At 39.3% G+C, this 25,285-nt stretch overlaps 2 protein-coding genes across 4 annotated transcripts in view; one reads left to right on the forward strand and one right to left on the reverse strand.

Moving 5' to 3' along the window:
- The window catches only part of Prkn (parkin RBR E3 ubiquitin protein ligase), a 1,202,830-nt gene extending 1,191,397 nt beyond the window's left edge, over positions 1-11,433 (reverse strand). For all 3 annotated transcript variants that reach the window (XM_041680301.1, XM_041680299.1, XM_041680303.1), the window contains exon 1: positions 11,220-11,433. In XM_041680301.1, coding sequence (XP_041536235.1) covers positions 11,220-11,226 — 7 coding nt within the window. In that variant the 5' untranslated portion in view covers positions 11,227-11,433. The remainder of the gene's footprint in view (positions 1-11,219) is intronic.
- Positions 11,434-11,591: 158 nt separating this feature from the next.
- The window catches only part of Pacrg (parkin coregulated), a 457,339-nt gene continuing 443,645 nt past the window's right edge, over positions 11,592-25,285 (forward strand). Inside the window, exon 1 of the mRNA XM_041680218.1 lies at positions 11,592-11,948. Within this exon, the coding sequence (XP_041536152.1) occupies positions 11,793-11,948 (156 nt within the window). The 5' untranslated portion in view covers positions 11,592-11,792. The remainder of the gene's footprint in view (positions 11,949-25,285) is intronic.

Raw genomic sequence — 25,285 nt, forward strand, 5'->3', positions numbered from 1 at the left:
CCGGTTCTGACTTTCCTGCCCATGTGAATTCAGGTGCACCCCGCCACCTACTGGCAGGCAACAGTCATTACAGGTAAAAATTTCTTTTAATCAATCAATAAATAAATAAGGATAAATAAAAATAAATACAGATTTGAATGAAAATGTCTCTTCTAAAAATAACAGAAATAGTAGGACTCAGCCTTCAGGTTTATATAGGAGATGTGGGGAAGGCAAAAATTGGACGAATAAGAGTAGGTCAACAAGAAATAGACAAGGCGACCTGTTGCAATCGGGAAACACAATGGGGGGGCCTCTCGCAGGCCCCCATGGCGAATGTGGTTCAGTCATTTCCGGTTACTGCAGAGAATATGCCTTGTCATGAAAATTAGAAAGCTCCATGCATACTGTTACAAGCAATAATGGCCTGAAGGATGAGTTATGTGTATTTTGGCAAACTTCTATAAGTGATCAAAGACCAAAGCTAAGAGTGTGTGTAAATGGCGTTTTTATTACTAGCCTGCTGGACACAGGTGCAGATGTAAGAATCATTACTCCAGAATCTTGGCATCCATATTGGCCTCTTCAGGATATAAATGTTCAGCTCCTGGGAATTGGAACCCTATCTTGAGTAAGGCAAAGCATGAGATGGGTTGAATGCATAGGGCCAGAAGCACAAATAGGAAAACTAAGGCCATATGTAGCCAATATTGCAGTGAATTTATGGGGCCGTGACCTATTAAAACAATGGAATACCCAAATTAACATTCCTGCTGCTTCTAGAGCCTATATTCCTAAGGAGAATATTAAAAGATATTACAGACGGCGGAAACCGGCCGTTCAGGCTATACAAGAACACAAAGCAATTGATGCCCCTTCAGAGATACCAACAGCCCTGCCGCTAAAAGGGTTGACTGAGAAACCAATATGGACAAAGAAATGGCCTTTAGCTGAGGAAAAGTTACAGGCTTTAGAATAGCTAATACAAGAGCAATTAGATGCTCGGCATATAGAAGAATCTACCAGCCCTTGGACTTCTCCTGTATTTGCGGTTAAGAAAAAAAACAGGTAAATGGAGAATGGTGACAGATCTCAGGGCTATCAACAAGGTTATTCAACCTATGGGCCCTCTGCAATCTGGAATTCCTTTGCCCTCTTTATTACCAAAAGGATGGCCTCTCATAGTTATTGATTTAAAGGATCGTTTCTTCACTATACCTTTACAAGAAAAAGATAGAGAAAAGTTTGTCTTCACAGTGCCTACTTATAACAATTCTCAACCTTCAAGGAGATACCAGTGGGCCGTCCTCCCCCAGTGCATGTTAAACAGCCCCTCCCTGTGCCAATATTTTGTAAATCAACCATTGCAAATAATACGCAAGATATTTCTCAACTCTATAATCTATCACTATACAGATGATGTTTTTTATCTGATTCAAACATGGATACCTTGGAAAGACTGAAGAAATAAAGATAGTTTTACCTAAATGGGGACTGCAGATTGCTCCTGAAAAGATTCAGAGAGGAGATTCTGTTAATTATTTAGGTTATAAAATAGGTTTGCAAAAAATTAAGACTCACCAAAAAAAAAAAAAAAAAGCCGGGCGGTGGTGGCGCATGCCTTTAATCCCAGCACTTGGGAGGCAGAGGCAGGCGGATCTGTGTGAGTTCGAGACCAGCCTGGTCTACAAGAGCTAGTTCCAGGACAGGCTCCAAAACCACAGAGAAACCCTGTCTCGACAAACCAAAAAAAAAAAAAATTAAGACTCAAAAGGCACAAATTAGGAGAGATCACCTACGGACTCTTAATGACTTTCAAAGACTGTTAGAAGACATTTTCAGCCTATGACCAGCTGTTGGGATAACACCTGATCTAATAATTCATTTGAACAAAACTTTGGATGGTGATAAAGACTTGAACAGTCCCAGAGAATTAACAGCTGAAGTAGAAAAAGAACTGACAATGATTGAGGAAAAATTACAAGAGGCACATGTGGACAGGGTGAATCCAGAGCTCATTTGTATTCTCGTCATATTACTGTCCAAAATTTCTCCTACAGGAATTTTTTTTTTTTGATTTTTCGAGACAGGGTTTCTCCGTAGCTTTTGGTTCCTGTCCTGGAACTAGCTCTTGTAGACCAGGCTGGCCTTGAACTCACAGAGATCCGCCTACCTCTGCCTCCCAAGTGCTGGGATTAAAGGCGTGCGCTACCACCGCCCAGCTTCCTACAGGAATTTTAATGCAGAGAGATGATATTATCTTGGAATGGATCTTTTTGCCACATAAACCAAGTAAGAAACTAAAAACTTATATGGAAAAAGTCTGTAAAAGGCAAGCTGTGACTTCGTCAACTAGCAGGCAAAGACCCAGCAGAAATTATAGTGCCTTTCACTGCTGATGAACTAAAGAAATTATGAGAAGATAATGAGCCATGGCAAAGAGCTTGTGCTAATTTTTGGGAGAAATTAATAACAACTATCCAAAAAGCAAGAGGCTTAACTTCATAAAGAGAAGTTCTTGGATTCTTCCTTGAATTGTCCATGATGCTCCAATAACCAGAGCCTGTACATTTTATACTGACACTAATAAAACAGGGAAGGCAGGTTACAAATCAGAAGACTTGAGTAAGGTGGAACAAAGTCCTTATGCTTCTGTCCAGAAGGCAGAATTATATGCCATTCTTATGGTGCTAAGGGATTTTAAGGAACCTCTTAATAGTTATTGACTCACAATATGCAGAAAGAGTTATCTTACATACTGAAACTGCTGAATTTATACCTGATGATACAGAACTAACCTCATTGTTTATCCAGGTACAAGACACAATCAGGAACAGGCTTTGCCCTATGTATATAACACACATCCGATCCCATACGGGTCTGCCAGGTCCTCTAGCACAAAGTAATGCAGAATTGATCAATTATTGATTGGTAGTGTGCTGCAGGCCTCTGAATTTCATAAAAAACATCACGTTAATAGCAAAGGTTTGAAGAAAGAGTTTTCTATTATGTGGCAACAAGCTAAGGAGATTGTAAAGAAATGCCCTACTTGCTCTCTCTATAATCAAACACCACTGCCTGCAGGGGCTAATTTAAAGGGCACTCAAAGGAATGAAATCTAGCAGATGGATGTGTGTTCCACTATGCAGAATTTAGCAAATTAAAATATGTACACCACACCATTGACACTTATTCAGGTTTTCAATGGGCAACTGCTTTAAGCTCAGAAAAAGCTGATTAAGTAATCACTCATTTATTAGAAGTTATGGCCATCATGGGTATACCTACACAAATAAAGATGGATAATGGTCCAGCTTATGTTTCTAGGAAAATGAAATGGTTTTTTTGCTTATTACAATATTAAGCATGTTACAGGTATACCATACAATCCTACAGGTCAAGCAGTCATAGAAAGATAAAATCGAACTATAAATGATACGTTAAACAAACAGAAAGGGGTGGAAAACACCCCCAGAAATAGGTTACATAATGCTTTATTAACCTTGAATTTTCCCAACGCTAATGAGAAGGGGACAACGGCTGCAGAAAGACATTGGATAATGGAAAAGTCTACTGAGTTAAATCAACCAGTTTATTTCAAGGATGTGCTGACCTCACAATGGAAGCCAGGAGATGTGCTACGTTGGGGAAGGGGTTTTGCTCTTGTCTCCACAGGAGAGGAAAAATTGTGGATAACGTCAAAATTAATAAAGGTTCTGTTTGAAGAGGAAAAGCCCCTGGGAAAAGATAAATAACAATTCATTCACAAGGATGGTAATCATACTGATGGTAAGAAATACATATAGGTTGGGGGCAGGGTTCTTTTCTTATCTCCACAGGAAAACACTCATCTTCAAAGAATTTAAGGGACCCTGAATATTTAAATACTGATGGATGGAAACTAGTTACAACCCACTAAGGATCAGCAATAAAACTGAATAGATTACATAAGTATAAATTTTTTAATATGTCTTATTAAGCATTTCTTTATAAATATGTAAGGGCTGGTTTTGGAGTTGGACTATGGCTCAGTCCCTCTTCAATTCCAAGCCTGTTGATAAGAATATTTCTGTCTCAGGTCAGGAGCCATAATATGGGACAGAATAAGAATAAAAATATACTTGATAAACTTTTTTTGCCTTTTCTCATATCTGTATCTGTCTTTATATGTCAGCATATGTCTTTGTAGTTAATGTTTAAATTTCCCATAACAAACAACAAATTTTCCTACAGTAATCTTTGAAGTTTCCAGGATGAAGATGGGGCCCCACAACATCAACTCCACCTGGTTACTATGATGTCATGATTTTTATAGCGCTAAAATTAGACCTGTTTTTTTGGTACCAACTGCACAAGACAGTTTCGAATGGTGGACATTTTTGACAGCACTCTGGCCAGACCTCCTCAAAACACTCAGAGGCTAGTTACAATTTTCTTAGACCAAATGTTAATCTGGGAATTTTACCATCATTTGCTTTCACAGGACCCCCTAAGAAGAACGTCGCCCCCATGTCAGCTGGAAGCAATCTTAGAGGACGATGTCCCCTCTCCCAACAGAGTTTGCCCTCAAGTTTAGGGATATCATTTAGTGGTTGGTATAGGGTTGAGGGAATGGGGAAGGTATTTTATGGGATTAGGGATGCTTATTTGAAAAAAAAGGGATTAACTGGTTTGATGGGATGATTGATATTTGTGAGTTATTGTTTTTAGAAAATTGCATTGGTGTTGATTCTTGTATATTGAATATTGTATGTGAGTATGCTTCTACCTCTATTTATTGTATAAGAGTATGCTTATACCTCTGTTTAAAATATACATATATATTGTATTGATATATTTACCATATTGCAATGTATATTTCTACCTCTGATATTATTTATGTAATGACATTGTTTACATTTGGAGATCATTGTTCTCATAATTTGCACAGTTGTTTATTCTCTTAGTCCTCAAGTTAGATAGGTATCGAGAATTATAAATCAATAGTCATATATGTTTGTCATATTTATATTTAGGATAATCAGGTTTTTTAGATAAATAGAGATTATATTTAGTATAGATAGTATAATCTTCAACCTCTTCGAAGAGCTGTAGAAAATGGCCTTTAATCTAATCTAGAATTCTGTGCCAATGAGACACAATCACTCCTGGCAACACCTCTCTACTCCCAAGAGAACGTTGAGCACCCATGACACTCCACTGGGAGCTTGTCTTCTTGGCACAACTGGCCTTCGGGCAAAAGAAAAGCCCATACCTCAACTACTGACAAAGATACAAAATACCCATAAGTGGAGAAAACAGGATTGTCTTATCTTGCCAAGACAGGGTAGGATAGTTCTAAAAAAGTTTCTTGCCTTTGATAATGGTATGTCAGTTATGTTAGGCCTTAGCCAAAGTTGGTTGACTCAACATTGCAAACGAGACTTTGGGTGATTGCCCAGATAGTCAGTTGTCTCTGTCATTTGTTGCACATCTTGGAAATCTTCTCGTTTGTTCTTCCTGGTTGCTTAAGTAATATTACTCCCCTTCTCAGATCTTTGATGGAGTTGAAGATTAGATAATTGTAGTTACTCTCTACATTATTTAGACTCCTTGAAATAGAATGCTTAGCAAAACTTTTGTTATATGTTTCTTACTTAGTATTATTTGTTACTTGTAATTTTATATTTATTATTTATTTCAATTGTATATAGTTGTATTTGGTTTGGTTCTGCCTTATTTAGACAAAAAGGGGAGATGAAGAGGAATCTCAACCTTGTTTGGGGGGTGTGTTTGCCCCGGGGCCCCAAATAGCTTATAAAACCATCCATGTGCGCTTCTTTGTCCCTTTTATTTCCTGCTCTTTGCTGGAACCTTGGCTTTGTAAGTTCTCCCTTATTAAAGCTGAATATATTATATTGAGCATGCCTGGCTAATTCTGTTTGCCGTTCGTTTACGCCGTAACAGTTATCAATCTTGAATCACTAGTGTTTATCACCCTATCATTTCTCAAAAACAAGGAAGTCATACCTCCTCTAATATCTCACATCTCACATCTCAGATTAGTGCTGACTAATCTGACTTCCATAACATGCACCCTATTGGTTATAAAATGTTTAAACTAAGAAGCTAAAATTATTCCTAATAAATGTATAATCAAATAATTATGACAATGACTAGCTCCAATAGGAAAGGTCCCTGAAAGTTAAATTCCCAGAAAAAAAATTCACAATTGTTCCTTCCACATCTAAACAAAACAGAATTCATGGTGCAATGCCTATGCTTGCTAGTTTTGTGTCAACTTGACACAAGCTAAAGACATCTGAGAGGAGGGAATATCAATTAAGAAAATGCCTCCAAAAGATCAGGCTGTAGACAAGAAGCAGGGCATTTTCCTAATTAGTGGTCTATAGGGAAGGGCCCAGCCAGCCCATTGTGGGTGCTGCCATACCTGGTCTGGTGGTTCAGGGTTCTGTAAGCAAATAGACTGACCAAGCCATAGAAAGCAAGCCGGTAAGCAGCACCCCTTCATGGCCTCTGCATCAGCTCCTGCCTCCAGGTTCCTTCCCTGACGTCCTTCAAGGTTAAACAGTGCTGAGGAAGTGTAAGCCAAATGAATCCTTTCCTCTTCAAGTTGCTTTGATGGTGATGTTTTATCACAGTTACAGTAACCTTCACAAAGAACGCCCATAAACCACAGGCATATAAAGACAAGCATACAGATCTTTTGTAGAATTTCACCATGGCAGAAAGTATTCATGTGGTTGATATGGTTGATACTATCCACAACACATTAAAGAGAAAAAAAAGACAAACGAAGAAATTATGGCGGGGATGGCACCAAAATAAAAGGAGAAATTCCTTTGCCTACCCATTGGGCAGCTCATCAATTCCTAAATGAACAAGAGTGGATATTGTCTGATATTAGACCTTCATCTTATTACTCTCTGTTTGTATCATATATAAAGATTATATCTAAATTGAGCACACAGCAGAACACAATTCCCATGTAATAGTGTGAATACAAACATCACACTCTGCTTCTATAATGGACAGAGTAAAGTCTGTACCGCACTTCTTATCAGGCCAAGTAAATCACAACTCATAGGCTCATAGGGATAAATGGATTCCTATTTCTGTTTCCTTCCCTTACAGAACAAATGCACACATACAAACACACACACACGGAACATTCCTGGGCAGCATCACTTAACATAGTCCTTATAAAGAATTGATACTGGAATGATTACTGTTAATTGAAATATCTATTAATTCAAGAAAGAAAACATGCTATTTAGTGAGAGAGGAGTGAGGAGATTGGACTAGCCTAATAGAGTTGTAGGTGATGAGGAAACGCAGTCCTAGGGGAAACAGGACTGCTAATGGCACCCCTTGTAACCACAGCCCTCCTCTATGTGATGAAGTAAATAAACCACGTTTGGGGGCTGCAATACAAATCAGCTAGCTGTCACATAAGTCTCAGTCTTTAATATTATAAATGTGAGGAGGAAACCATTCAGAGTACTACAAAGAAACATTTAAAATGAGCTCATTAAATGCAAATTAAAACAGAAACATTGAAAAAGCACTGGGCTACCACTAAAGGCTGAAGAAACAGCAGGTAAGAAACAATTCTCATTGATCAAAGAACTGAAAGCTAACAGAATAAAGTATTTTGCATTGAACCTGGTTCATGAATATTAAGCATTCTGAAATAAGGAGAACTTTTTCTTTCTTTTTCTTTTTCCTTTTGTGTGTGAGGGGGCGGGGGGGTTCAAAGAAGCTTTAGAGGTGGGGTAGATTTGCATATATTAATACCAAGTCCTTCTACTGTATCATTTTTGAGCCATAGAGCTTTGAAAAAAAAATGCAGACTTCAGAAAAGCCTTTAGAAATAGGACCAACATTTGTAAAGGACATAAGGTTCTTTCAGAGGCTTTGGACCCAAAAGAGGACTGAATAAAATTATACAAACTCTTCTCTCCAAAAGTTCCATAGAGCCCACTTTGTGACACGGTGGCACAAGGCCCCTCATGACAAACAGTCTTAGATGAGGAGCTGCTTTCATTCAACGTTATTAAAGGACAAGGCAAATGCACAGTACATTCTCGTACAACGACAGAGTCCGAGAGTGAAAATCCTTGCGGGAAAGTTTTAAAACAAAGCCAGACGCTGGGCCAACAGTCAATATAGACAGAATATTTACAATGACAAAACATTTTTTTTTTGTCTACTCCGTTCTTGTATCGTTGGCATCAACTCACAGTATCAGACATGGAATCCATGCTCAATGCTGGAATCTGATTTTGTAAAATTAAATCATTATAAAATGAAGTACTTTTCCTAAAACCCATTTCGAAGTAAAACGTTTACCCTTTATCTATAAACAAGACAATAAAGAAAAAAACACTTGCTGTCAAGTGATAATAAAATGTATACTGACACTGTCAGAGAGGACAGGGCCACCGACAACATGGACAGCAGGCACTCAGAAGAGAGAACACTTTCATAGCTAACATCATAAAATTGGAGAATAAACAGTAACAAGTGTGATCTTTATATGCAGTTAAATTTGCTGAGATTTTCCACAAGATATAGAAAATAATATTTTAATCAATTAAAAAAGACCTTTGAATGGTACCCAGGTCTAATGAATCCTAGGCTACATCACTGAGCTACATTTCTATCTCAAAAACCCTGGGTAACACCGAGCTTTCATTTAAGAACTTCCTATCTTAATTGTGTGAGAACCCATGTCCTTTAATAGCTGATGTTATCGAAGGCCTAAATGTATAGGACATTTAGAACAATTCACAATTGTCACCACTAAAATTCAATTTTAAACACAAAGAAGTGCTCATTTTTTAAAAGATAAAAAAAAATTTGAAGAGATGCTCAGAATTACATTTTTCTCAGTTAAGTTTTCTGAAGCTTTTCATTATCTTGAATCCTTTTTCCATACTTCACAAAGGCAAACTTTTTCATTGACTTCAATTAAATTATGGTTTAAGTTTGTCTGGGTCAAGACATTTAACACATCAATCATAATCCAAGAGGGAAATGGAAGTACCTTTAAAGCCATCCCCAGGACAAGAAGGAACCCTCTATTTTGAAACAATAAAAAGAAAATCGTTTTATGGGTACTGAAATATTTGTCCCCTGTCCTCATATCTGGCCGGGAAACCAGTCCATAGGATTTTTCTCACAGGAAATCAGGACTTCAATGAAAGAGGGGGTGTATTGCCTGCACTTGGAGGATACAGCAAGGTGGGAGAGTACAGGGATAAACAACACCAGCTCTGTAGTGCTGAGCAGTGTAAAACATTATTCAATTTCTAGAGATAGCTACGTGTCCTCTGACCTGCAACACAACTCTGGACAGAGACTGTCTGCCTTCACTTCCTGGCTCAAGGATGACTCACAAAAGTGCAAAAGACCCAGGCCTTCCTTACAATTGATTCACTCTCGCCTGTTCTGACTGTTATCAACACACCCAAATCAGAACTGGCAAGTCAGAAGCTCCTTAAAAATGGCCACCAATAGAACTAGGAAATAAAACTAGGTGAACTAAATAATTTAACATTTCTATGCAGTTTTTTAGATATGCAAGTTCAAGTTCCTTTTCCTGGGATGGGAGACAGCGATTTAACCATTTGTGTGAAAATGCACACTTGTTCACCATACAACAGTCGTTTGTGAAAGTGAAGGAACAGGGCTTAAATTCACCTTGTATCTCGCTTGTTTCTGTCAGCAATGGATTTAGTTGTGACACCAAGATATCACACTTCTTATTAAGAGACTTCCAGATAAATCTTAATAAAACTGCCCAAATCTGTTCCATCCTAAAAGTTAATATAATTTATTAGATTCTTTATACAAATAATTATTTCTAGTTCTTAATTTCCTGTCTTTATATAGCTTTATAGGGCATATGCGCCTCAAAAATCATTCATAAACTAGATTGAGTTGGAAGAAACTAAACGTGTGCAATTCTCTTCAAAATATGAAATATTTCTTTCTTGTAAAATCTCCCATAATTTTTCTAATCTCTCCCACTTGGTTCACTGACTCTGTTCAGGTTTGTGTTTACAAACCAGCTCTTAAGGAGACGTCACCTGAAAGGCTCAGTAGGATTCATAGAAATGTACCTTTTCTATAAAATTAACAAGTTTCCAATTGGTTCAGAAAAAATACACACCTCCCTACCAAGGTGAGAGAAGCTGGCCATCTGTCGCTTGCACCTCTGCTTCAGTGAGGAGGTTAGTGACCTGGCATGATTCCCCCAGCGAGGGGTAAAGGAAGGCTGCGTGCGCACTCTAACCTTACTTTCGTAGGTAAAAGCAGACGTAGCTACTCGCACCATGTAAAGCATTTATTTCATAAAGCCACCTCTCATCTGTCTTCTGGACACACCTCGGATATAGCCGCTTCAAACGTGCTTGGAGTGATACTTCTCAGGCATAGACCACAAACAAAATCACCACAGTCAAGACTCCATTGGCAGGCGTCTACAGCGAGGAAACCGTCAAACAGGAATATTCGCTCAGCACCACTGCGCATTCCTACTCATTTTGGGGGAGAACCCGAAGTGACTGGGACTTTGACATCTCTGAGAGGACCTTTCCTACTTGACGGTGCTTACGGCGACCCTAGTGGCCGCTTCCAAAGCTGCACTCATCAGACTGCACCCTGTCTGCCACCTTGGCTATCACTTACTCTCCGCTACTCTTTCGCCTCAGATCTTTGAGGAGACATTTTTTAAAAAGACAGAACTGAAGGTGCAAGGTGCCATCTCTTTGAAGCCCATTATTTCCACCAGTAGAAGGCTTCCTGAGGGCTTCTTAAAAGTCCTACAGGGTCTGAACCTGCCCCGAGGTGAAGGACAGCATGACAGTCCCTGACAGGTGCAGACCTAGGCTGCTCGTCGCTCAGGGGTGGCAGAGCGCCAGGCTGCTGAGCGTGCGGGACGAGCCCCGCCGTGGGAGGGCGCCGCGGTGCAGCCGGGTGTCCGCCCGCGGGGATGCCTGCCCCGGGCAAGGGCGGGGTGGGACACCCCGCACCCGGTCACTCGCGGGCCCCCGGGGCCGAGGACGCCCACCGGGCGGGCGGAGCGCGGCGAACACGCCTTTGCCCCGTTTGTCACCGACAGGTGGCTCGGGCCAGCCCCCGCGGCTCGCGCTCAGACCCGTGGGGTGTGACGTGGCGCCACGCACGGGCGCGGGGCGGCGCAGAGAGGTTGTACCTGGCAGGCACACACGTACCTATCATGGTCACCGGGCGGGTGGTGGCTGCGGGGCAAGCAGGGCCTACGCGGGCACCGACACCCGCCCAAGACGCCCACCAGCGTTTCTCTCGGGTTTAGTCATCCAGGTTGGCCCTCCCCGCGCGGCCAGCAGGCCCAGTGCGCGTGCGCATCCGTCCAGATGCGCGAAGCCTGCTGGGAGTTGTAGTTTTAACGCGTAAGAATCTCCTCTGGCTGCGACAGCCACCGCCGATCGCCCTTTCCGGATTAAGACCCAGGAAACGTGCGTCACGAAGGGGCGGGACTATCGGGCCGTAGTGTTGACGAGTCGCTTAGCAACCAGGAGGCTCACCTTTGGAAGCTTGTTGCGACTCAAGCCTCGGGTCCCAGCCCTCTTCCCGCCCCTCCCCTCCCCTAAACTCCCTTCACCTTGGAGCTGCCAAACATCTGGATCACCCTGGGCACCACGAGGGGTTGAATTTCTCCCAGTAACGCGCCTTTTTACATTTTTCCCCGACCTCCTGCTCACATCTGTAAAAACCCCTGATTTTTCTACCACACTTTTGATAAGACCAAGACGATTTCTAGGAAGATGGTGGCAGAAAAAGAGACCCTGACCTTAAACAAATGCCCAGACAAGATGCCGAAGAGGACCAAACTGCTGCCACAACAGCCGCTCCCGGTGCATCAGCCTCATTCCCTGGTTTCTGAGGGCTTCACAGTCAAAGCCATGATGAAAAACTCAGTCGTAAGTGATCTTCCTCAATCAAACGCACTTGCTCCGAAACAGGGGACACGAGGTTGTAGAGGATGGCTGACCCTAAGATGGATTCCAAGCCCAGGTCCCCAGTTCCGAACTGGCAGTGACTCAGTCGGTAGCCCACCCTGCCCATCAGAGTGCAGACAGGTAGGCCAGGCGGTTAGAAAGCATTGGGGACAGGTGATGTACAGGTCTGGTTTATAAGCACTTTTGTGAGGACTTGTGCTTTCACCACCACCCCAAATTACATGTAAGCTTTTTGACCCGAAGGGGAAAAAAAATCCTTATCCTTATTGCAACCTAAATTAGCTCCACTCAGCAAAGGACCTTCTAGAGTGAGAATTCTTAGAAGTCATAGACTTGCAATATTTTAACATTAAGCGGTATACAGCTGGGACACATAGACTCCTCAATAGTCTATAAAGTAATTTATTTCAACTGGAACACTTTAGCATGCTTAGAATTTACTCACTAACATTTTGACAAAAAGGTTGAAGTATTCAAAAGCTACTTATGTGAAAACTGGTTCCGGATAGTCCTTTTAAATACATTTGTATTTAAGATGAGCTCTATGTCAAGTGTCCCTACCAATACAAGTCCTATTTCATGTTTATTACTTGTGGTAATAAAAATAAAATATTCTTAACACCAATGGGGGAAATATTTAAAGGCACACATATTCTTTAGCTATATGCATAACCCTGCTTTGAAATCTTCTTATTTATTAAATAGCCTCTAATTTGGTATACTAAACCAAGTTTGTCTCTTGAGTAGGCACTGTTTAGTAATGTGGGGTTAAATAATAAATGTAATTTAGTATTTTCAAATTTGTACAATTTACACCCCGAGAGGAGCTTATTATTCAATATATTACCTTAATAGTGTTTTCCATTGTCCCATTATTTCTTTCTTTATTTATTGCAAGCCCAATACTACCTTATTTCTAAACACATACTTAGAGGACACAAATAAAGTAGACCACCTGTAGACTTCCAGCTCAGATTCCTGGGTTGCTAAACAAAATCATATTCCTATATTTTGCTGTATGTGTTGGTTGGCTTATAGTAATTAAAATTCTTGGAAGCAGTCTAAAAAATAACAGCAGAGTTACAAGAAACAGAAAAGGTTGTTTCTATATTCAATATTTACAGTTCACCACTTCTGAGTTCCATGATGTTGATATTGTTATGTTGTAATGTTAAAGTCTCTCTCCCTCTCTCTCTCTCTCTCTCTCTCTCTCTCTTTCTCTACTGAATAGACCTTCTATTTAGAGCGTATATGCCAACTTTCATCTTTTCATTACAGCCACATGTCCCAAAAGCCAACCAAAACCCCTTCTCCGATGTTGCACTCACCCTCCATTCCCTCCACAGCCCTCTAGTTCAGTGGGTATTGTCGTTTCAATTTTCTTCCAAGAAAAACACACAGAATTTGCCCTAAGAACTGTAGAAATTATTTATGAGATGATGGTGTCTGGAGACATTGATTATTTGTAAAAATGATTTCTTAAAATCCCAGAGGCAAGTGGTCTTAAGCAGTTTGTGGTTCTTTTGGTTGCATGAATTTCTGTTTTGGTCTCTATAAAAATAAGCAATCTCAAAAGTCTTCACTCAAAGAATAACACTCAAGTTCATATCAATGCATCATTTTCCATTAAAAGATGGAAGGAGATACAAAATTTGAAGATTTGTTGTTTATTGTCCTTCTTAGAAAAGATAATGGAGCCCATGACCAAAAACCACTTAGCCTGTATTATTCCCTCAAGTCAGCTAAAACTGGACCCTTTATGCACTTAAACACCTTATCAAAAAAGCATGTTAGGGCAGGAATAATGAAGAGCGACACAACCTCATGCTCAGGAGGCAGATCTAGGAGGATCAAACCTAGAGGATAGATAGCCTCAGCTACACAGAAAGTTAAAAGGAAGTCTACAATATATATGGAGACCCTGTCTTAAGCAAGCAAGAAAGGAAGCAAGCGTGTGTGTGTGTGTGTGTTCGCGCACACACATGCACATACACACTGCAATATGGATCCAAGGCTAGATGATGTTACCTGTAGGCCCCCATTCCTAGCCCATCAGAAAACAGACTAAGAAAGCTATAGAATTCCAAATGGACACAATCTTCAATATATGTTTTAGACATAATGAGAAAAAAGTCAGTAACCTGCAAAATGACACAGCTAGCAATGAAGAAGAAGCAACTTCATGATGGTATGTCCCAGAAGCAGCCCCTGTCAGTTCTGTGTAAGTCCATTACTAAAGCTGAGTCTTAAAGCCACAGCTAGTTGGAAGAGGGACTGGCACGTGTTAGGTTCCAAATGGTAGCTCTTTGGCTGTCTCAGTCTCGCAGTGTTTTATTATTGTAGTGAGGGGAGATGGGAGGCTGGGACTAATTAGAAGTCACAGACTACCAATGCAAAGGTGGTGCTTTAGAGTGAAGAGAAGCTCAAACATAAGCCCGCCCAGTCACAGCACAAACAACTAAGCTTCTGTGGCTAGGGGTGCAAATCTTCATTTCATCGACTGGAGGTATTAATGATGGTGGATGCAGGGGACAGTTAGCTGATGGGGGGGCGCTCATCCCCCAACATCTCGCAGGTATATAATGTCTCCCAAACTTCTACCAATCAATTATCAATACATATAGACTAAGCTTTCCAGAACAAAGTTCTGATGACACAATGTCAAGATTTGGGAGCAATCCAGTTTCAAAACAATAAACTGAAGGGGGAAAAAAGAAATTCTATAAGGCATACTTTCAGCAATCATCTCCTTTAAAAAAAAAAAAACTTTTTTTATTCTTTGGCAATTTCATACATGTATTCAATGTGTCTTGATCATATTCACCCAAATTCTCCCTCCCTCTCTCCATGAGTCCCTAGTGCTTGCTCCTCCTACTCCTGTCCTCTTTTGTTTCTAACCCACTGAGTCCAGTTAGTGCTGTCTGCATATGTGTGTGTGTGTGTTACCATCCACCTAAGCACGACCAATTTACCAGCTGTCACGGACCTGAAAAAAAAATGTCTCTTCCCCACCTCCCAGCTTTCAGCTGTTGGGGTGGAACCTCAAGAGACCCTTTCTCATCCTTATTAGAATGTCAACAGGCTTGATCTTGATTAGGTGTTGCCCTATGAGTTCATAAGTACAATGGCCATGTCATGTCCAGGGGACAGCGCTTCTCCACATCCTCTGGCTAGTGCATTCTTTCTGACCCCTTTCCTCATTGTCCCCTGAGCTCTGGTGGAGGATTGGTATGAATGTTCTATTCTCAGCACTATGATTCTATGCACTGACTAGACCAGCAGGCCTCTATAATCTACTTCAATTCTGTATTTTCAATTTATAACCCCCTCTCATTCTCATTTACTTAAGCTAACTGGAACCCAAGAAACTGAATAATTCCTTATGCTTTTGACTTATGTGTAGTGGGTATTCGCTCTGCCCATGACCTTGAGTTATCTGGCCCAATGGATGTGGTGCTTCTTGTCACCTATGTGGTCAAACTAATAAATTCCTTTCTGACTCTCTCAACGCCCACTTCTTTAATTGGGTGTTTAGACAGGAACTCAGTGTCACCACTGAGGTCAATAGTCAAGACTTCGGCTGCTTATTCTGGACAACAGGACACAAGGAAAAGTGACTTCTGCACCTTGATGACAGGGCAGGACAGTCTTTCAAAATTTCCTGCTTCTGAAAATGGTCTGACACAAATTCTAAGCCCGTAGCCAAAGGTGGGTGCCCCAACATTACAAAAAAACATTGGGTGACTGTCCAAGTAGCCAGCGCTTGCTCGCTCTCTCTCGCTCTCTCTCTCTCTCTCTCTCTCTCTGTGTGTGTGTGTGTGTGTGTGTCTGTCTCTCTCTCTCTCTCTCTCTCTCTCTCTTCTCTTCTCTCTCTCTCTCTCTCTCTCTCTCCTCTGTCTCTCTCTCTCTCTCTTCTCTCTCTCTCTCTCTCTCTCTCTCTCTTCTCTGTCTCTCTCTCTCTCTGTGTGTGTGTCTGTCTCTGTCTCTGTCTCTCTTCTTGTATTTTTGGAAAGTTGTTTGCTTGAACTTCCTGTTTGCTCAGGTAATGTTATTTTCCTCCTGAGGTCTTTGATGGGTTGAAGACTAGATAGTCACAGTTACTCTCCTCTCATATCTTAGCTAAAAACATATCAGGTTCTTACTAGATTCATACTAGATCCAGATTCTCCAGGATACTACAGCTATTGGAGTAATCTCTGTAATTTGCCACTTACCTATGATCTGTACATTTAGAATGTGTGCCTTACTTGATGTTGTTCTTTTTGGTTGTAGTTCCATTTTTGTTTATGTTATTACCCCTTTCTTTCTCCTGGACAATACTTAATAATCATTGTATATACTTTTGTATTAGGTTTAGAACATTACATATTCAGACAAAAAGGGGAAGTGTAGTGGGTATTCGCTCCACCCATAAACATGAGCTAGGTGGCCCAAAAGAGGCAGTGCTTTTGTCTGCCTATGTGACCTCTAGTAAGGGAGGAGGGTGTGGTGGTCACACTCTCTTGGGTGGCAAAGGCAGAGGCAGGTGGCTTGAAGCAGCCTGTGAATGGTATCCAGCTTTCCAAGGACTCTGCAACTGGATTTACCATATCCTGTATTCCTGAGTATGTTTCCCCCTTTCATATCTCAAAAAATCATTGATACCCCTTAAATAGATGACTTAGGAGCTGAAAAGATCACATTAAAACACAGTAGTGGTGCACACCTTTAATCCCAGCACTCAGGAGGCAACAGCAGGCAAATCTCTGTGAGTTTGAGACGAGCCTGGTCTACAGAATGAGTTCCAGGATAGCTAGGGAAACACAGAGAAACATTGTTCAAAAAAAACAAAAACAAACAAACAGACAAAAAAAGCTGCCAAATCATGGTGGTCCTTACTTCAAATTCTCAGGCCCTCACTGCACTAAGAACAAAAGCAAAAGTTCCTCCCTCCCGTGAGGCCCTTCCGGAAGTAGCTACTGCTGCTTTTCATGTATTCATTCATATACACATATACATAGATATTACATACATGTCATCTCCATCCTCACGATCTCCCTTACTTCCTAGCACATAGATACTTACACACATATCCCCATCCTCACCATCTCCCTTCCTTCCTAGCGCCTTCGTCATGGCTTTCTTGCTGGTCCTGACTTACTAGTGGCAGGTCTGCCTTGATGACTCTTTCCTTCTAGCTCCTTCTACCTGCAGTGTACAGACCACCTTCTGTTGCTGCCTTCATTTTTTGTTGAAATTTTACTTTGTAGTAAGCTGTTCTCTGACCACTTAAAATCTCAGGCTCTTAGTCATGGCCTCCAACCCTGCCCTGCCTCGAACTCCTGTCTGCAGTGATATCAGTGTAGCTAGACGTAGGTGTTCTCTGTTAGATACTCAATCTTGGAGGTTTGGGGATTTCATTGTTTCGTTCACTGCTCCATCTCCAGCCAAGGAAAAGTTTGTGCCCCATAATAAGGGCTTTATTTTCTGCTTTCTTTTTTCGTTTTTTTTTTTTTGGTCAAATGAGATATTTAATATTTAATTCTATACCTAATTAATCATCACTAAGTTAGAATTTTCAAAGAAAATAACAATAAAATTACATGGGTATTGAAACCATGAATACCATATAGATGTCCTGTGAAATATTTTATTGGCTTATTACAAAAGTTGTATTGTAAACTACCAAGCCTAAGAATGATTTGACCTAGGAAAGCTTTCTCTTAAGATTATGGATAATATTTTAGTCTTTGTATCTTGAGACCTCTTGTAATCTTAATGTTCAATTTACAGGGTTTTTTATCTTAAATCATTTTTGTTTCTAAAGGTAGAAATTCTGTGTTTATTTCCTAAAGGGCCAGAATTGTACTTTATCCTTGATATAGATAAACTACGTGTTATATAAAAAATGTTTGCTTATTTAATTTATGATTCCCAATTACTTTAAATGATCTGTCAATGCTGTGAGTATTTAAATTCAAGTGTGTGCCTAATACTTTGTTGTTATTACATATCAATGTTTTAATACACCATAAGTCATCTTACATTTATTGAATCTTCTAACCTATCCTGTGAGAAAAACAGGACAGACTATATTCTCTATAAAACAAATTAGTCTCAGACAATTTTATGAGATATGTATTAAGTGATGAGAAAAGAATGCAGATTTCTATATTGTTTTTGTCTCTGTAGCCTAGTCTTCTCCTGAGAATATTTTTGCAGATATCAACTATGTAGAAAATATGTATGCCCTAAGTGAATCACTGGTGAATAATAAACCAGTACACTGACTCCCCAGCTCCCAGATCAGCCATATCAACATAGGTAACACAAATTGGACTCTGGGTTATAATGTTTTTAAAATACATATTACAAAACAAAATTTTAGTGAACATGGAGGTAGAAGAAGTTTGGAAGTGGGTAGGGGATCTGAGAGGATTTAGGGAGAGGTGTGGGTTATGTGCAAATATGATCATAGTATATTATATGCATGTAGGAAATTCTCAAAGAATGAGCAAAAATATTAAAGATAAATACCAACACCTCAAACTCCCTATCTGTTCCTCTCTAGTCACCCCTCAGGCACAGGGGGGTTTTGTACTTGCATAAACTATGAAATTTTTTGTATCTGTTACTTCCATCAAAATGATGGTTTTGTGATTTAATACCACTGTTGCATACAGTTATAATTTTAAATTCATTGTTCTGATTAACTTTAAGTGCCGGTTTAACATAACCAGGAATCACCTGGCAAGAGTCTCAGTGAGAAGCTACATTAAGTTGGCTGTGCACATGTCTATGAAGGATTATGTTGATTGATAATTACAATGGGAAGATCCACTCCAGCTGTGGGGACACCATTTTCTAGGCCAGGCCTTGGCTAGGAGAAGAGTGAAGGAAGATTTGGTACAAGTGGCCAGCAGGGGACAAGCAGCATGGAGCATGGATTTCCATCTGCTCTTGACTGTAGAAATGGTGACGAGTTGATTAACTTCCTGCCTTGATTTCCCAGAAATGATGGACCATAACCTGGACTTGTGACCTAAAGCAAACCCTTTGGTCAGGGTATTTTAAATGAAGGTAGCGCACAAATGCTGCATGTCTAGTCCTAAGTAGTATTTATGAAGATGGATGTACTGTTTGTTTAACCATTCCCTTCTGGCTGAGGATTTGTGGTTTCCAATTTAAGATTGTTGCAAGAAGCTCACCTAGGAAATTTTGACTCTTTTTTTACCCTGTCATCTGCTCCTACTTCTTGTCTTCTTAGTGTTGGCACTCAGAATCTCAGCAGTTCTGAAAGCCATTCATCATACACACTAGGAAAAAGCTGGGACAGCTAAGGCTGTGGTTTCCCATCAGTAAGAAGATATTTTCGTAACAAATATTCTTACATTTGTGTTCAAAAGTCACTTCTTTTATGTAAAGTACTTCCATTGATTTTCCTGATTTCCACCTTAACCATAATCTTGTCAATTTAACTATATGTTTGTGTATGTATGTATTCCTATATATGCACAAACAATACGGTGAATTAGGTGATGTATATGGCTTCTATAACTAATATATAATCATCTTATTTTATATTCTTTTTGAGGCACAGTCTCACTATGTAGTCTTGGCTGGCCTAAAATTTGCTACATAGTCCAGACTGACCTCCAACTCACAGAGATCCATCTTTCTCTGCATTCCAAGTACTGACATTAAAGACATATACCACTGCATTTAGTATTATATATTCTTTTAAATAAAAATAAATAAGATCTTTCTTACTAAGACACCCATGGCTTCATTTGTATTCTATCTATCTAGTACCATAGTGTGCTTGGAGTCTATATTTTGTATATATTCTCAAGTGTGCATAAGAAATACATATGTATGTATATGTATATATATATATATACAAACACTCATGAATTCATGAACTGGACAACAAAATATATATATACAAACATCATGAATTCATGAACTGGACAACTAGATGATTGATATGATAGATAGATAGATAGATAGATAGATAGATAGATAGATAGATAGATGATAGATAGCTGAAATTTAGAAATTATTCTTTAGCTTTCTTTGTCAACTGGATTCTATGTTTTGTTGTTTCATTAAGGTTGTTTATATAAATGGGTGTTTTGAAATGTGTGCATGCCTAGTGTACTCAGAGTCTGGGAAAGAACACCAGATCACCTGCAGCATTAGAGCTACAGATGGTATGACCAACCATGTGGGTGCTAGGAATCAAACACGGGTCTTCTGCAAAAGCAGCCAATGCCAGCATTCTTAACCACGGAGCCATCTCTCCCACTCCTGAACTTTTTGTTTAAAGTGCAGGTTCTGTGATGCCTCTTGAACCATACCCTATCATAAGGGGAAAGTTAATAGCAGAAAAGGAAACTAACATGAAAGTCCTCCATTCATTTATATTTTCTGCTACAAAATAACAGCAACTGGATGAAAAGCATATTAACCCAGCTAGAACCCAGCATGATGCAGGGTGACCTGTTGCAAGGGAGAGGGCCACTTGTCATCCCGGCTGCCCAGCTAGCTTACACCCGAAATAATCACACAGAAACTGTATTAATTAAAACACTGCTTGGCTCTAACTTCTTATTGACTAACTCTTACATATTAGTTTAACTCATCTCCATTAATCTGTGTATTGTCATGTAGCAGTGGCTTACCAGAGATTCTAACCAGCATCCATCTCAGGCAGAGGATCCATGGCTTCTCTGACTCTGCCCTTCTTCCTCCCAGCATTCAGTTCTGTTTTTTCTACCTACCTAAGTTCCACCCTATAAACCAGGCCAAGGCAGTTTCTTTATCCACTAACGAATGATAGCAACACACAAATAGAAGGAGCTCCTACACCATTTCCCCTTCTCTGTTTAAACAAAAAAAAAGGCTTTAACTTTAACATAGTAAAATTACATATAATAAAACAGTTATCAAGAAAGAATTAAAGTTACAATATTTATATCTACTTTATCTTTTATCATAACTAAGAAAAACTATAACTATCTATTCTTCAACTCCATCAAAGGCTCCAGAAGGATATACTATTACCTAAGTAAAACAGGAAGTATATTATAAGCACCTTCCAAAATTTTAGAATTGACAGTCACCCAAAGTTCTTCTGTACCTTTGGGGCATCCATCTTCAGCCTACAGGCCCATGGTATCCAGCAGACTTTGCCATGAAGCAGGAAATTTCAAAGACAGATCAGTCACTGTCTTCTGTGTCCTGCAGAATGTCTCACAAACTCTTTCATGAAGCAGGAATCCCAAAGGGCCATCTCACCTTAGGCAAGTTCAGCAGTCTTCTCTCTGTGGGCACAGACCTCTGTGAGTTCAAGGTATTGTGGTATACACCTTTAATCCCAGCATTTGAGAGGCAGAGGCAGGTGGATCTCTGTGAGTTCAAGGATAGCTTGGTCTACAAAGTGAGTACCAGGACAAAGATACATAAAGAAACCCTGTCTCAAAAAGACAAAAATTAAAAACAAAAGAAATAGTAGTTTAAAAAAAGCCACATAAAATTGAAAAATACAAAGAGAGTCTGGATACTGTATGTTATTGCATTCTCTTTGAATTGTTTGAATGCTGAGGAAGGAGCAATAGCTGCTAAAAGATATTTGTTTATAAATGCTGCTGAATTAATCCAAGATAGGTATTTTGAACATACCTTGACTCCAAAATTGAAGTAAAAAGGTATGTTACTTTGGAGAAGAGGATTTGATTTTGTTTCCACAGGAAATGAGAGGCTGTGGATTCATTTTGAGTTAAGAAAAGTCAGATTTGATCAAGGAAGACCACCTGAGAAATTTCCGGTAAGAATAGATGGCCCAGATGTCTGAGTTCTACATCCAGAGCAGATTCAAGACTGCTGCCTGAGATGATCAAGACTCACAGGATACTCCAGTCAGGACTTGAACATAATTATAAATTTTCTTTAGGTCTCCATAAGATTATCAACACCCTCAACCCAGCAGAAAGTAGCCTGGAGAATTATGCCCATATCCCCCAAAAATGGATGGATATTTTCCTTTGTTTAGAATGTTGGTTATAAGTTGTTATAGCTAATGGTTAGGAGAAAAGCTTAACAAAGGATATTAGATTCAGAGTTCTTGTTTTATTAAAAAAATGAGGGGGAAGTGGTGTGGGACAATGGTCTGTAGTTTGTCAATTATATTTTAAATAAATGCTGATGGCCAGACAGGAAGTAGAGATGGGTTAAGGAGAAAAGGAGAATTCTGGGAAGAAGGAAGCCTATTCCTCTGCAGTCATGACCTGGCCACAGAACAAGCAACATGTGACTGCTATGCCGAAAAAGGTACCGAGTGAGCCATGTGGTTAGCATAGGCAAGAATAATGGGTTAATATAAGTTATGAGTTAATAAGAAGCCTAAGCTAATGGACCAATCAGTTTATAACTAATGTAGACCTCTGTGTGACTTCTTTGGGACTTAATGACTGTGGGAACCAGGTAGGACAGAAACTCCAACAAGAGTGATGGGCAGTGATAGAGAAGGCACCTGTTTTTCTTGGAGGCTTCTCCCTGGTCCCTACTGCACTCACTCTAGAAAGGACCTAAGTGAGGCAAGCATCATTGTACCTCATTATAACACCACCTTCTTCCATTTTTCAAAGGATAAAACCCTATGTTTTCTCCAGGACTCCAATTCTAAAGGTCAGGAATTTATTATTTGAGACATTTTAGCTCATTTCATTACAATTATTAAGTTCTCTGGCTACACAGCTGCATAGATTTTTTTTTAGGGCTTCTCTTTTTTAACCTTCAAGCTTTATTTACTACATACAACAGCTTTACAGCTAACTCTAGGTAAACTTCTCTAATTAAACAATATAATTTTACTGAAAAAAATGAAGACCATACACATCTGTTTACTAAAGCACAATAAAATTGGTTTGATTTAATTAAGTGATGATAGTTAATCTTGGAGAGAATATTTACTTTTTTGTATTAAAAATATTTTTACCATCTGATAGATTCTGATCACAGTTTACCCTCCCCCAACATTTCCCAGATCCTCCCTACCTCCACACCCTCTCCCCCCTCTCTCTTTTTACTCTCTCTCTCTCTCTTTCATAAACAGGCAAGCAACAAAAAGCCAAATAAACAATAAAAATTTAAAAATAATAAACACAAATATAAACCCAGCCTCATATACTATGACAAGTATTCTACAAAGCTGCAGATTTATTGTTTCTATTTCAGTATAATTTCTTCTCATTTGATTTCCATTGTTTCTATTATTAATTTTTTAAGGTTGTGATTGTTTTATTTCATGTTCTTGTTAATGTTTTATTTTAATAGAAATTACATTCTTGCTTTTTAAATGGTCATGATTATGTTTTTGTTTTCCAGTCTTATAGTTGTATTTATGAGGAATTGTTGCCCTGTTGGTTGGAGCTTTATACTGTTGTTTTGATTATTGTTGACTGAGGTTTCTGTCCTGCCTGGTCCCACAGTTGCTCAGTCCCAAAGAAACACACAGAAGTCTACATTTATTATAAACTGGTTGGCCTATTATCTCAGGCTTCTTATTAACTCTTACATCTTAAATTAGCCCATTAGTCTCATCTATGTTAGCATATTTATAGGATCTCTCTAGCATAGCATCTTAGACTGTGGGTAGGGACACCAAGCAGTGTGATATGGCTGACTGCATATGAGTATCATGAAAACGTAGGCAACAGTTAAAAGTTTCTAAACACAAAATAATCATAAAATAATTCAAAAGTGAATGTGTTGTAGAACTGAGGTGTTTCTGGCAGTGCTATCCTGTGTTGCATCCCACAATATCCCTGCAGCCTGGACTCTGAGCACTCGACAAGGTGTACTTTGCACTGTGTTTGGAGGCATGCTATGTAAGACTGATAGATTCTGCCTGAAACACTTGAGATCAGAACTATTGTATATTATAACTTGCAGTGTTTTTACCTACATACAAAGTTTTCTAGCTCTTACAGAAACCTAATGGGCTAAATATGAGGGGACAAAAAGACTTAGTATTTTCCTAACATCATCTCTTATACTATTAAGTGAAAAATTAATACATTTAGGAATTTTTAATTTGCTATTTGATTTGATTTTTTGAATTTCACAGAATAAATGAATTTTGGCTTAGGATTAAGAGAGAGTTTCCAGAGGTTTCTGAAATATCGTAATCTTGTTGACACACAAAAAAGTTCCACAACAGCCTTGTGGATGCCCTTCTGTATATGTGTTGCTTTTATTGGCTGATGAATAAAGCTGTTTGGGCCAATGGCTGAACAGATTAAAGACAGGCTGGAAAAGCAGACAGAGACATAGAGAGAGTAGGCAGATTCAGAGAGATGTCGTGTAGCTGCCGAAGGATAAAGACTCCTAGAACCTTTACCAGTAGGCCACAGCCATGTAGTGATAAACAGATTAATAGAAATGAGTTAGCTAGAAATACGCCTGAGTCATTAACCAAGCAGTATTGTAGCTAGTATAGTTTCTATGTAATTATTTGGGTCTGGGCGAACATGAAATGATCAGTCTCCTTCTATATAATCTGTCTTTTGTCATTTTCTACTATGTTTCTATCCACAATGAAAATCAAAATACTAACCAGTTCTGAACAATGCTGAATATATCTTCATCTGCAGCATCAGACATTTAGCCAAGAATTAATTCTTTATATGAAAATAATCAAGCATATGGTCTCTTTTGTATGCAGATTTAGTTTGCCTTTAGTTAATGATGAAATTATATGTATATGAATGCATTATTTTGAAATACTTTTTTAATTTACATATTATTTTGTGTGCCTGAATTCTGGGGTTCATATAAAAATCTTAAGGTGAAAATGGGTCATAACTGGGAACAGTTTCAGAAGCCCTGCTCTGCAGGAAGCTGACCTCGATCAGTTGAGTGAACACCCAGAACTACCATAGCTGCCACATAAGAGAGTTCAGTTTTAGGTTCTTGAGCATATCCCATGCTTTGCCATAGTGGATAGACTGACTTACACTTTACACTACCATTGCCAATGGTAAGGCCCTTGCCATCTTGCCCAGCATTTATTGATTTTGTGTTATCTGTTCTTAGCTTGATGGGTTGGAAACTCACATAGTTTTGATTTTTTAAATATTTGTATTTCTTATTTTTAAAATCTTCTCAGTTCAATTCCCTTCTTCTTGATAAGATTCCTTGAAATTTGTTTAATTTTTGAGCTTTTTATAAGTTATACACATTAATTCCTATCGAATACATATTTTGCAGAACCTTTTCTGTTCTGTAGGCAGTTGACTATTTTTGCTGTGCAGGGT

The sequence above is a fragment of the Microtus oregoni genome, unplaced genomic scaffold (assembly GCF_018167655.1).
Source record: "Microtus oregoni isolate MIOR12 unplaced genomic scaffold, Mior012 000033F_ref0000390, whole genome shotgun sequence".
Taxonomy (NCBI): Eukaryota; Metazoa; Chordata; class Mammalia; order Rodentia; family Cricetidae; genus Microtus; species Microtus oregoni.